Genomic DNA, 14,004 nt, shown 5'->3' with positions numbered 1-14,004 from the left:
ACTTCAAAGCATTTACAATTATATAAAATCATTTACTGACCTTTTTATATAATAAAACAACATCTATGAATTAGTATATACAAGAATTTGTAATATGTAATTAATTAATTCAGTCATTATTAACATACTGAGATGAAGAATATTTTCAATAAGGTTGGAAGTTTTTCTCATAATTCTTCTTCTTTGTACTTTGTAAGCACTATTAATTTAAACAACCTCTTAAACTGGATCATGTCAGTACAATTTTTAACTTCTTTACTTAATCCATTCCATAATTTAATTCCACATACTGTTATGCTAAAAGTTTTAAGTGTTGTACATGCATATAAATGTTTTAAATTATTTTTTCCTCTAAGGTTATATTTCTCCTCTTTAGTTGAGAAGAAATGTATCTTACTTATCTCGTCATATGAAATGTAACTTACTTCACCAATTATTATTTATCTATTTATTTTTATTCTGATAACTTATGGAGTACATTGTGTTATAAATTGAGAACAGGAAGTGAACAAAAAAGTTTAGCAACTGTTATGTAAAAGAAAAGGGGTAGGATTAAATAAGCTCTGCTTCTTCCTACTCCTTTTCGAACATGTTGAAAAGAGAAACTGGAAATCGTGATGTATCATGTTGTATGCTTGCATGTTCGAAATAAACTCAAACTCAAACGGTACTACCCTACTGACAACTAATAGTATCAAAGACTAATAGTGATATATGTATAGGTCTGATACATACATTATTAGAAATACTTGCATTGGCATCATGGCCAATTATGTGATTTAGACACGTACCACAACACACTATCTGACCCTTACAGTTACTACCTTGCCCTCGTATTTAGTACCTACTAGGGTTGTACGGTATACCGGTATTAGTATAGTACCGCGATACTAATGAATCATATTCGGTACTATACCGCCTCTGAAAAGTACTGGTCCCCCACCTCCACCGTCGTCGTGTCATTGCTGGTTTACGAGCATGTTCGGCAGCGCACAATCACAGAGTACTTACAAGCAGACACAGTGTGTAGACAGAAAAGGGAGAACAGACGCACTTTGGCTTAAAAACTAACGATAAAAGTGAAGTTATAACACTGAAACGCCCTCAGGAAGAGGTGCTTTAAGACATGGCTAGCTAGCTAGCGGCTAAAGTCCAGTCGTGTTTTAGTTACTTCTAAATCACTAATCCTCGCCTCCATGGCAACAAATAAAGTCAGTTTCTTGCAAGTATCATCCCTGCAGGACGAGGAATAGCTAAACATGCTTCACTACACACCGTAGCTCACCGGCGTCACAATGTAAACAAACGCCATTGGTGGATCTACACCTGATATCCACTGTAATGATACCAAGTACATGAGCGTATCTAGTCGATACTACTATGATTATGAACATCTTTCGTTTTTTAAATGTATATTATGTTTATAAACTCAGGAAATATGTTCCTGGACACATGAGGACTTTGAATATGACCAATGTATAATCCTGTAATGACTTGGTATCTGTCATGACGGCGTGGCGAAGTTGGTAGAGTGGCCGTGCCAGCAATAGGAGGGTTGCTGGTTACTGGGGTTCAATCCCCACCTTCTACCATCCTAGTCACGTCCGTTGTGTCCTTGGGCAAGACACTTCACCCTTGCTCCTGATGGCTGCTGGTTAGCGCCTTGCATGGCAGCTCCCGCCATCAGTGTGTGAATGTGGAAATACTGCCAAAGCGCTTTGAGTACCTTGAAGGTAGAAAAGCGCTGTACAAGTACAACCCATTTATCATTTATCATTTATGATCCGTGGCCCGGATCATGTTTTTGTTATTTTCTGGTAGTTCCTGTCATTATCCGTGGCCCGGATCATGTTTTTGTTATTTTCTGTTAGTTTTGGACTCCCTTAGTTCCTGTTGTCGTGCACCCTTGAGTTTGTTGAGTTACCTTGGCTACTTATTATTTTCACCTGCCTCTGATTAGTGCTCGGGGAACAGGTGAGCGTCCCGAACACCACTCAGTGGCAGGTGAAAATAATAAGTAGCCAAGGTTCATCATGCATTACATACTATACATTACCTTTTGCACTATATTAATTTATATTATTATGTGTTGTCAACTTTGTACTTTTTTATGTCATTGCCTGAAATAAATAAATAAATGAAACAAAAATGAATGAAGGTAACTAAACAAACTCAAGGATGCACAACAACAGGAACTAAGGGAGTTCAAAACTAACAGAAGATAACAAAAACATGATCCGGGCCACGGATTATGACAGTATCGGATTGGTTCACACATTTGTGGTATCATCCAAAACTAATGTAAAGTATCAAACAACAGAAAAATAAGTGATTGTTACATTTTAACAGAAGTGTAGATAGAACATGTTAAAATAAAAAGTAAGCAGATATTAACATTAAATGAACGAGTAGATTAATAATTCATTTTCTACTGCTTGTCCTTAATAATTTTGAAAACATATTAGAATGGAACATGACACAATATGTTACTGCATATGTCAGCAGACTAAATTAAGAGCCTTTGTTTACTTACTTACTACTAAAAGACAAGTTGTCTAGTTTGTTCACTATTTTATTTAGGGACAAACTTGCAATAATAAACATATGTTTAATGTACCCTAAGATAAAGATGTTAAAATAAAGCCCATAATTGCAATTTTTTTGTGGTCCCCTTTATTTAGAAAAGTATCAAAAAGTACAGAAAAGTATCACAATAATTTTGGTACTGGTACCAAAACATTGCAATCGGGACAACACTAGTACCTACAAAACTGGTTTGTTCAATCGTGCTTTCTTCTTTCCAATACTCTTTCGCACTAAAGGTATCTTTTTTGCACTCAGATATTTAGGGAGCGAGGGGTGGGCCCCTGCCTCCTATTTGAAAAAGCTGAAAGAAGACTTCAGCCCTCGCAAAAAGACCCTGTCCGGCCCCGTGGAGATCATCGGCAACATCATGGAGATAAGTAATCTTTTGCAAAAGAAGTCCGTCAGCGAGAAGGACATGCAGACGGACGGAGAAGGGAGCGTCACGCCGGAACGCCACATCTGCAAGAGCGAGATCAGCCTGCCTATGCCCTTTAGCTCGGAGATTAACGCTGAGACGGGAAGGAGGCTGAGCGCCGGCCGCGATACCAACAGTCCGTGTCTGGGGATAGCAGCCAGCACTGCTCGGATGGAAGCCAAAGCGAGAGGCGAAGCTGGGTCGCCAGCTGTTGCCAGAGTCGCGCCGCAGAGAGTTGAGAATGGTGAGTGTTTCTGGTTTCATTTTGTTTTTCTATTGGCTTTTGACGCTATAGATACGCTGCACGTGTTCTTGACCTTTTGGAGAAAAAGTCCTTGTAATTTGCGGTGTTCCATCTGAGTTTTATGATGCCAATTCCCATACCCATCAGACATGAGGGAGAACTGTATATATATATATATAAATATAGTATGTATTTATTAGAGATGTCCGATAATATCGGACTGCCGATATTATCAGCCGATAAATGCTTTAAAATGTGATATCGGAAATTATCGGTATCGGTTTCAAAAAGTAAAATGTATGACTTTTTAAAACGCCGCTGTGTACACGGACTTAGGGAGAAGTACAGAGCGCCAATAAACCTTAAAGGCACTGCCTTCGCGTGCCGGCCCAATCACATAATATCTACGGCTTTTCACACACACAAGTGAATGCAAGGCATACTTGGTCAACAGCCATACAGGTCACACTGAGGGTGACCGTATAAACAACTTCAACACTGTTACAAATATGCGCTACACTGTGAACCCACACCAAACAAGAATGACAAAACACATTTCGGGAGAACATCCGCACCGTAACACAACAAACACAACACAACAAATACCCAGAATTCCATGCAGCCCTAACTCTTCCGGTCTACATTATACACCCCCGCTACCACCAAACCCCCCCACACATCAACCCCCCCCCCCCCCCCCCCTCTGCGTGCGTCGGTTGAGCGGAAGAGATAGGGCTGCATGGGATTCTGGGTATTTGTTGTGTTGTGTTTATGTTGTGTTACAGTGCAGAAGTTCTCCAGAAATGTGTTTGTCATTCTTTTTTGGTGTGGGTTCAAAGTGTGGCGCATATTTGTAACGTAAACACAACAGAACAAATACCCAGAACCCCTTGCAGCACTAACTCTTCCGGGACGCTACAATATACACCCCCCGCTATCCCCTACCCTAAACCCCGCCCACCTCAATCTCCTCATGCTCTCTCAGGGAGAGCATGTCCCAAATTCAAAGCTGCTGTTTTGAGGCATGTTAAAAAAAATAATGCACTTTGTGACTTCAATAATAAATATGGCAGTGCCATGTTGGCATTTTTTTTCCATAACTTGAGTTGATTTATTTTGGAAAACCCTGTTACATTGTTTAATGCATCCAGCGGGGCATCACAACAAAATTGGGCATAATAATGTGTTAATTCCACGACGATATATATCGCTATCGGTCGATATCGGGATCGGTAATTAAGAGTTGGACAATATCGGAATATCAGATATCGGCAAAAAAGCCATTATCTGACATCTCTTGTATTTATGGTAAGTCAATCAATCAATCAATCAATGTTTATTTATATAGCCCTAAATCACAAGTGTCTCAAAAGGCTGTACAAGCCACAACGACATCCTCGGTACAGAGCCCAGTGCTATTGACAGTGTAACAATATCTACACAATAATTAAAGTAGTTCCATATTTTCTTTTATTACATACAATTGTTTGATCAAAACAAAGTCAAGTGTACACAATAACTAAACAATCTATTGACTTTCTACAAACCTCAAAACCAGTGAAGTTGGCACGTTGTGTAAATCATAAATACAAACAAAATACAATGATTTGAAAAGCCTTTTCAACCTATATTCAATTGAGACTGCAAAGACAAGATATTTAATGTTCGAACTGGAAAACTGTTATTTTTTGCAAATATTAGCTCATTTGGAATTTGATGCCTGCAACATGATTTAAAAAAGCTGGCACAAGTGGCAAACAAGATTGAGAAACTTGAGGAATGCTCATCAAACACTTATTTGGAACATCCCACAGGTGAACAGGCCAATTGGGAACAGGTGGGTGCCATGATTGGGTATAAAAGCAGCTTCCATGAAATGCTCAGTCATTCACAAACAAGGATGGGGCGAGGGTCACCACTTTGTCAACAAATGCGTGAGCAGATTGTCGAACAGTTTAAGAACAACATTTCTCACTGAGCTCTTACAAGGAATTTAGGGATTTCACCATCTAAGGTCCGTAATATCATCAAAAGGTTCAGAGAATCTGGAGAAATCACTGCACGTAAGCGATGATATTACGGACCTTCGATCCCTCAGGCTGTACAGCATCAAAAAGCGACATCTGTTTGTAAAGGATATCACCACATGGGCTCAGGTACACTCAGAAAACCACTGTCAGTAACCACAATTTGTCGCTAAATCTGTAGATGCAAGTTAAAACTCTACTATGCAAAGCCAAAGCCATTTATCAACAACACCCAGAAACGCTGTCGGCTTAGCTGGGCCCGAGCTCATCTAAGATGGACTGATGCAAAGTGGAAAAGTGTTCTGTGGTCTGACAAGTCCACATTTCAAATTGTTTTTGGAAACTGTAGACATCGTGTCCTCCGGACCAAAGAGGAAAATAATTATCCGGATTGTTCTAGGCGCAAAGTTCAAAAGCCAGCATCTGTGAAACGTTAAATATATTGTTTTTGCAGTCTATTCAATTGAATATACATTGAAATCGATTTGCAAATTATGTATTTTGTTTTTATTTATGAATTACACAACGTGCCAACTTCACTGGTTTTGGGTTTTGTACTACTCTTAAATACTTGTTTTACCCTCAAAGGCCCTCCTGTGTCCTGGGAAATATTCCCCAAGTGTGTAAACATTAACAAATCATTTTGTGGCAATAAAAATACTGGTCTAATCTCTATACTATCAATCATGTACTGATAATATTCATGTTGATTTCCTGCCAGTATCTGCTTACTGCTGCAACACACTTCTTCCACACTTCTACCAAGCACTCATTTTAATGACTTAATGATGAGCATGCCTGCTCCTGACTTGCTCTCACTGGGTGTCTAACATGTTTAGCCTTGATACTTGATAATGATACTTACGATACTAAGAAGTGGAGTTGTATTTGCCGTAATGGAAGTGATAATGTGTGCCTAGGGCAGGGGTCGGCAACCCAAATTGTTCAAAGTGCCATATTGGACCAACAATACAAAAAAGTATTCTCTCTGGAGCCGCAAAAACTTAAAAGACTTATATAAGTGTTATAATAAAGGCAACACATGATGTAAGTGTCTATATTAGCCTACTATCAAAGTGACTTTACAAGTCTTGTATACGTGTTATAATGAAGGCAACACATGATGTAAGTGTCTATATTAGCGTACTATCAAAATGATTGTGTCGCGCAGGCTGACCCAAATATTCGTTGACACGACGTCCACAGTTTCCAAAAACAATTAGAAATGTGGACTCGTCAGACCACAGAACACTTTTCCACTTTGTATCAGTCCATCTTAAATGAGCTCAGGCCCAGCGAAGCCGACGGCGTTTCTGGGTGTTGTTGATAAACGGTTTTCGCCATGCATAGGAGAGTTTTAACTTGCACTTACAGATGTAGCAATCAACTGTAGTTACTGACAGTGGGTTTCTGAAGTGTTCCTGAGCCCATGTGGTGATATCCTTTACACACTGTCGTTTGTTGATGCAGTACAGCCTGAGGGGCTTAGCTGCTTACGTGCAGTGATTTCTCCAGATTCTCTGAACCCTTTGATGATATTACGGACCGTAGATGGTGAAATCCCTAAATTCCTTGCAATAGCTGGTTGATAAAGGTTTTTCTTAAACTGTTCAACAATTTGCTCACGCATTTGTTGACAAAGTGGTGACCCTCGCCCCATCCTTGTTTGTGAATGACTGAGCATTTCATGGAATCTACTTTTATACCCAATCATGGCACCCACCTGTTCCCAATTTGCCTGTTCACCTGTGGGATGTTCCAAATAAGTGTTTGATGAGCATTCCTCAACTTTATCAGTATTTATTGCCACCTTTCCCAACTTCTTTGTCACGTGTTGCTGGCATCAAATTCTAAAGTTAATGATTATTTGCAAAAAAAATGTTTTTTTATCAGTTTGAACATCAAATATCTTGTCTTTGTAGCATATTCAACTGAATATGGGTTGAAAATGATTTGCAAATCATTGTATTCCGTTTATATTTACATCTAACACAATTTCCCAACTCATATGGAAACAGGGTTTGTACAATCTTTGCAAGCTGACTAATGTTTGCTGTGGTCTGGAACAACATGGCACACTAACAACTATTAGAAATGCAGCCAATATTGTGTCATGAAACACGGAAAAATGTACACAGAGGACATATGTAAAATAAATTAAATGAGCTGAAATATACCACAAATGAGGCATCATGATGCAATATGTACATACAGCTAGCCTAAATAGCATGATAGCATCGATTAGCTTGCAGCCATGCAGTGACCAAATATGCCTGATTTAGCACTCCAACAAGTCAATAACATCAACAAAGCTCACCTTTGAGCATGCACGCACAGCATAAAACGTTTGGTGGACAAAACGAGACAAAGGAGGGGGGGCATAAAACACGTCTTTCTGTGGCAGCGTCAGAGAAAGTTGTGCATGTAAACAAACTGTTGAGTCACAGTCCACACGACGGTGAGTTCAAGGGCCGCTGAAATTAGTAGGACAAAACGGCGCTGGCCAAATACTCTCATCAGTGAAGCATGAACACAAACATATTAAACAGTGGACTTTTTAACAATTAGGTTTGTGTCGTGTTTGTCCTCCTACAGAAACCATATCACAATAAAAAAATTATTTTTCACCCCATTTTTTTTTTTACATTTCCATACATTTTTTAAAAAGCTCCACAGAGCCACCAGGGCGAGCCTGCGGGTTGCTGACCCCCGACCTAGGGGAGCAGCTCCACACTGTGTATGGAGACACACTATCAGCTGCAAACCGCCTGTCAGCCATGCAACCACAAATTAAGTAATGGCTTTTATGATTGGCATAAAAAAAGCATTAATCTGCAATACTTTTTCACAAAAATCGTCCGACACTGATAGATCGGTGCATCCCTTCTTATAACAATTTGCACTAATAAGAGTTTAAAAGTGCATTTAACTGCTTCAGTATAGTAAAACACTTCCAAGTAAAACAAACTATACACACACGGCTCAGTGGTCTTGTGGTTAGAGTGTCCGCCCTGAGCTCGGTAGGTCGTGAGTTCGAACCCCCGGCCGAGTCATACCAAAGACTATAAAAATGGGACCCGTTCCTCCCTGCTTGGCACTCAGCATCAAGGGTTGGAATTGGGGGTTGAATCACCAAAAATGATTCCCGAGCGCGGCCACTACTGCTGCTCACTGCTCCCCTCACTTCCCAGGGGGTGGAACATGGGGATGGGTCAAATGCAGAGGATGATTTCACCACACCTAGTGTGTGTCTGACTACCGTTGGGACTTTAACTTTACCTAAAGCAGATTTGACTTCAAGTGGCTGTTTGCAACTTTCTCATAGTAACAGTTTTCAAACCAAAAAAACACAACAAGCTTATGTTATCATTAGTTGTTTAACAAAACGGACCTAATAAACAAATGTCTATATTTGTCACAATTACAAGTTAGAATTTAAATAACATTTTTGCCTTGATTGGCTTGCATTTTTCGATTCCGAGCCCACGTACATTCCACCCACAGGAGAGATCTCCCTGTACGAAAGGATTAAAAAATGGATGCAAAGGCCACTGTGCCGCAAAGTTTCAACAGGCGAGTGAGGCCATAAACCATTGTGCCATGGCATTGTCCATTTTCCACGTGCATGTGCGTATCCTGAGGTTTAGTACGGACTACAACGATTGAACTTTGAAGAAATACACTCTATACATTGCTAATGTGGTAAATGACTATTCTAGCTGCAAATGTCTGGTTTTTGGTGCGATATCTACAAAGGTGTATAGAGGCCCATTTCCAGCAACTATCACTCCAGTGTTCTAATGGTACAATGTGTTTCCTCATTGGCTCAGAAGGCTAATTGATGATTAGAAAACCCTTGTGCAATCATGTTCACACATCTGAAAACAGTTTAGCTCGTTACAGAAGCTACAAAACTGACCTTCCTTTGAGCAGATTGAGTTTCTGGAGCATCACATTTGTGGGGTCAATTTAACGCTCAAAATGGCCAGAAAAAGAGAACTTTCATCTGAAACTCGACAGTCTATTCTTGTTCTTAGAAATGAAGGCTATTCCACAAAATTGTTTGGGTGACCCCAAACTTTTGAACGGTAGTGTATGTTAAGCTTCTAAAAAAAAAAAAAAGATCAGCAATCAATAAATACATCATCCACACAGATTTCTACCTGCCTTCATTAGCGTATGGCTGCAGTTCTGATCTAATATTCCTTACGACCTACTTTTGTTTTTGTACTCCATGACTCAACCACTAATGGTGCGCCTCCTGTAAAATGATTTATTCATAAGATATAGTTTATTCTAAAAGTACACATTTGAAAATACACGACCTAGTGTTTCTAGTTGCAAAGAAAACATTGAATAAAAACACAAGAGTGACGTGAATGTATAATAAATTACTTATATTTGATCAATAATATAGAAGTTTTCAAATGAACGTTCTAACTCTGTTGGCAAAATTCAGTACAAATTAATAAAATATGTAAACCAAATTCATCTCTAGTCTAAATGCATCTTCCGCTGCAGATCTGTACACTTTCAAAAGTGTATTGCAACATAATTATTTTATCGCAATAAAATCCACGTCAATCTACAGCAGAAAACACTTAATTTAGGAGAGCTTGAGTTTTGTCAAAATATATATGTGGAAGTCGCTTCCTAGCAGCTCCACTGTAGACACGGCACCATAGCCAAGCGTGCAGGTTTTAACAAAGTTTTAATGGTTGTCACAAGATTTTCCAAAATGTCTTTGCGCATGTCGTGACATTGCCGTCACTCCCAATCCTCTCTCTCCCTCCCTCTGCTCCCGGCTGCTTACTGTTAAAGACAACAGATGATTAGATTAACACGTACCACCTGTGAAATCTAATCACCTGCCAGCTGTGTCTCGCCGTCAGCTGCTCGTCTTCAGTACCATGGACAGCGGCGGTGACTTTTCCTCCTACAAGCAGCGCTGACTACACTTTCCCTCCACAATATACCTTGATAATTGTGTATAGTCTTTAAAAATATCGTCCTTACTGGTTCTTAAAAGTCAATATGGTACTTAATAGTCAATATATTTAAAACAATTACTGCAGCCACTTTGATATATTTTTAATTGCAATGGTGCTATGACTCAAAAAGATGTGAGGATATAAAATATGTGGGGTATTTGTTGTGACCGTTTCCATTCTGCTCACATACTAAAAAAAGACTACAACAAATGTATTGACAATGATGTTTTGTTCATTTATCAGGGTCTCCAAATCTGAGACAAAAACCTCCTCCAAGAAGAGAGACCAATTTGGTAAGACTTTTTCCAATCAATTTCTCGCCGACCACACTCATTTTATTTCATTAATGCAGTGATTCTCACACTGTGTACGCGTACTCCATCTAGTAGTATGCCAAAGACGTATGTTTATATGTACTGTATATGGAGTTCCATCGTTGATTGTGTTTGTGCACTGTGTGTAATGTTAAAGTGGCCAAAAATATTAAATAAAACCTACCTTACCTTGTTTTTTATGTATACCTATGTTACTGTATTTTAATGTTGGTCATTATTGTGGTACTTGGAGAGCCAAGTGGTTTCTGGGGTGGTACTTGGTGAAAAAACTTTGAGAACCACTGCTTTAACGTATACAAACTTGCTACAGGCCCGTTTTAGGATACAGACTTTTAACAGCCCTGGGCTTGACTCATTAGGTCCCAATGAAGTGACATAAATATATGAAACATTTCGGAGTTGTCGTATGCAACAACTATCCCAGGATATAGCTTCCTGTGAAGGAGCTGGCAAATTTCTAAAATCTTATTTTTTCCCTTTGAATTGTAATTTGAAAACCGTTTAACAATTCTAATGCCTGCTCAGTGGCCTTGTGGTTAGAGTGTCCGCCCTGAGATCGGTAGGGACAATGACAAAGGAGGATTACCTCCAAATTCTTCAGGAGGTTGGGTCTTCCAACAGGACAATGACCCCAAACACACGTCAAAAGTGGTAAAGGAATGGCTAAATCAGGCTAGAATTAAGGTTTTAGAATGGCCTTCCCACAGTCCTGACTTAATAGTGTGGACAATGCTGAGGAAACAAGTCCATGTCAGAAAACCAACACATTCAGCTGAAACTTGCCAGAAGTTTGTGGATGGCTACCAAACACACCTTATTGCAGTGAAACTTGCCAACGGACATGTAACCAAATATTAGGCCTTGTGGTTAGACTGTCCGCCCTGAGATCGGTAGGTCGGGAGTTTAAACCCCGGCCGAGTCATACCAAAGACTATAAAAATGGGACCCATTAACTCCCTGCTTGGAACTCAGCATCAAGGGTTGAAATTGGGGGTTAAGTCACCAAAATGATTACTGGGCGCGGCCACCGCTGCTGATCACTGCTCCCCTCACCTCCCAGGGGGTGAACAAGGGGATGGGTCAAATGCACAGGACACATTTCACCCCACCTAGTGTGTGTGTGACTATCATTGGTACTTTAACTTTTATAGGGTTTCAACTCACTTGTCATTACTGTATTTCTTCAATGAATTCATACAAAACAAACGAGGAAAAATATTTATCTTTTAGTTTTCAAATTGCAAAAAAAAAAAAAAAGAAGCCAGACCTGAGTTTTTCTCACAATAGCAGAAACCTATGGATGTCACTGTCATTCAAAAACTGTATAATACAGTTATGAAGTCAGCCAACATGCCATTATTTTCGTTGTAGGGGTTCCAGTTACCTAAACCACCAGAGCCACCTGCTGTGGAAGCGGAGTATTACACCATTGCAGATTTCCAGTCTTCCATTTCTGATGGCATCAGCTTCCATGGAGGACAAAAGGCTGACGTAAGACAACTTTAACGCATTGCTTTCACTTACAACCGGGGCTCACGGAATATCAAGTGTGCACTGAGTCTATTGTGACTAACATACACTTAACTTTTAAGGACCACTAATCAATGCTGGAAAATTGATTGATTGATAAAAACTTTGAGGGAAATCGGTGAAACTGTAATACTTCTGAGTAGAGCTGCAACTATTGACCATTTTAATCGTCAAATAATAATCAACTATTTTTACCGATTAACGGCCTACTGAAATTATTTTTTTTTATTTAAACGGGGATAGCAGATCCATTCTATGTGTCATACTTGATAATTTTGCGATATTGGCATATTTTTGCTGAAAGGATTTAGTAGAGAACATCGACGATAAAGTTCGCAACTTTTGGTCGCTGATCAAAAAAAAGCCTTGCCCGTACCGGAAGTAGCGTGACGTCGCAGGTTGAAGGGCGCCTCACATTTCCCCATTGTTTACACCAGCAGCGAGAGCGATTCGGACCGAGAAAGCGACGATTACCCCATTAATTTGAGCGAGGATGAAAGATTTGTGGATGAGGAACCTGACAGTGAAGGACTAGAGTGCAGTGCAGGACGTATCTTTTTTCACTCTGGATTCCACACTTTCTCCTTTTTCTATTGTGGATTACGGATTTGTATTTTAAACCACCTCGGATACTATATCCTCTTGAAAATGAGAGTAGAGAACGCGAAATGGACATTCACAGTGACTTTTATCTCCACGACAATACATCGGTGAAGCTCTTTAGCTACGGAGCTAACGTGATAGCACATCGGGCTTCAATGCAGATAGAAACAAAAGAAATAAACCACTGACTGGAAGGATAGACAGAAAATCAACAATACTATTAAACCATGGACATGTAAATACACGGTTAATGCTTTCCAGCCTGGCGAAGCTTAACAATGCTGTTGCTAACGACGCCATTGAAGCTAACTTAGCAACGGGACCTCACAGAGCTATGCTAAAAACATTAGCTATCCACCTACGCCAGCCCTCATCTGCTCATCAACACCCGTGCTCACCTGCGTTCCAGCGATCGACGGAGCGACGATCATAGATGCGGTCGGCGGCCCGGAGACGGAGGAAGTCAAGGTGAGGTCGGCGGCTAGCGCGTCTGCTATCCATCTCAAAGTCCTCCTGGTTGTGTTGCTGTAGTCCGCTGCTAATACACCAATCCCACCTACAACTTTCTTCTTTGCAGTCTTCATTGTTCATTAAACAAATTGCAAAAGATTCACCAACACAGATGTCCAGAATACTGTGGAATTTTGAGATGAAAACAGAGCTTTTTGTATTGGATTCAATGGTGTACCGATACTTCCGGTTCAACGATTGACGTCACGCGCATACGTCATCATACATAGACGTTTTTAACCGGGAGTTTAGCGGGATATTTAAAATTGCACTTTATAAGTTAACCCGGCCGTATTGGCATGTGTTGCAATGTTAAGATTTCATCATTGATATATAAACTATCAGACTGCGTGGTCGGTAGTAGTGGATTTCAGTAGGCCTTTAAATGACAAATCGGATTATTGTCCTGTTAAATTGCTGTAATTCAGCCATCAATTTTTAAAGTAAGCTGGAGATTGTTTAAGCCTTTGTTGACAGTAAAGATGACTACTGCAATTTCCAGACTATAATCAGAATCAGAATCATAAATACTTTAATAATCCCTGAGGGGAAATTAAGATTTTCAGCACAATCCCATTCAAGATCAGACAAACATTACAGGGAGACAGAACAGGATCGCTGACGGGTCTGCCAACTTCCGGCACCCCTTACAAAAAAGGTGAGAAACTGGTAAAAACTGGGGGATTGAGAAAAAATAATGATATTCAGTATAAGCCTGGGACCTGGAGAGGGGGTCCAGTCTAAGGTTAAGGACAAAAAACCT

General features: G+C 39.9%; 1 protein-coding gene across 3 annotated transcripts in view; it reads left to right on the top strand.

Moving 5' to 3' along the window:
- sh3pxd2aa (SH3 and PX domains 2Aa) overlaps window positions 1-14,004 on the top strand; it is a 315,840-nt gene that overhangs the window by 292,394 nt on the left and 9,442 nt on the right. For all 3 annotated transcript variants that reach the window (XM_062027174.1, XM_062027175.1, XM_062027176.1), the window contains 3 exons: window positions 2,842-3,245; window positions 10,507-10,556; window positions 11,970-12,089. In XM_062027174.1, coding sequence (XP_061883158.1) covers window positions 2,842-3,245; window positions 10,507-10,556; window positions 11,970-12,089 — 574 coding nt within the window. The remainder of the gene's footprint in view (window positions 1-2,841; window positions 3,246-10,506; window positions 10,557-11,969; window positions 12,090-14,004) is intronic.

The sequence above is a fragment of the Entelurus aequoreus genome, linkage group LG18 (genome assembly GCF_033978785.1).
Source record: "Entelurus aequoreus isolate RoL-2023_Sb linkage group LG18, RoL_Eaeq_v1.1, whole genome shotgun sequence".
NCBI classification, from domain to species: domain Eukaryota; kingdom Metazoa; phylum Chordata; class Actinopteri; order Syngnathiformes; family Syngnathidae; genus Entelurus; species Entelurus aequoreus.
Note: the sequence above shows the minus strand (reverse complement) of the source record. Positions and strands in the feature narration are given on the sequence as shown.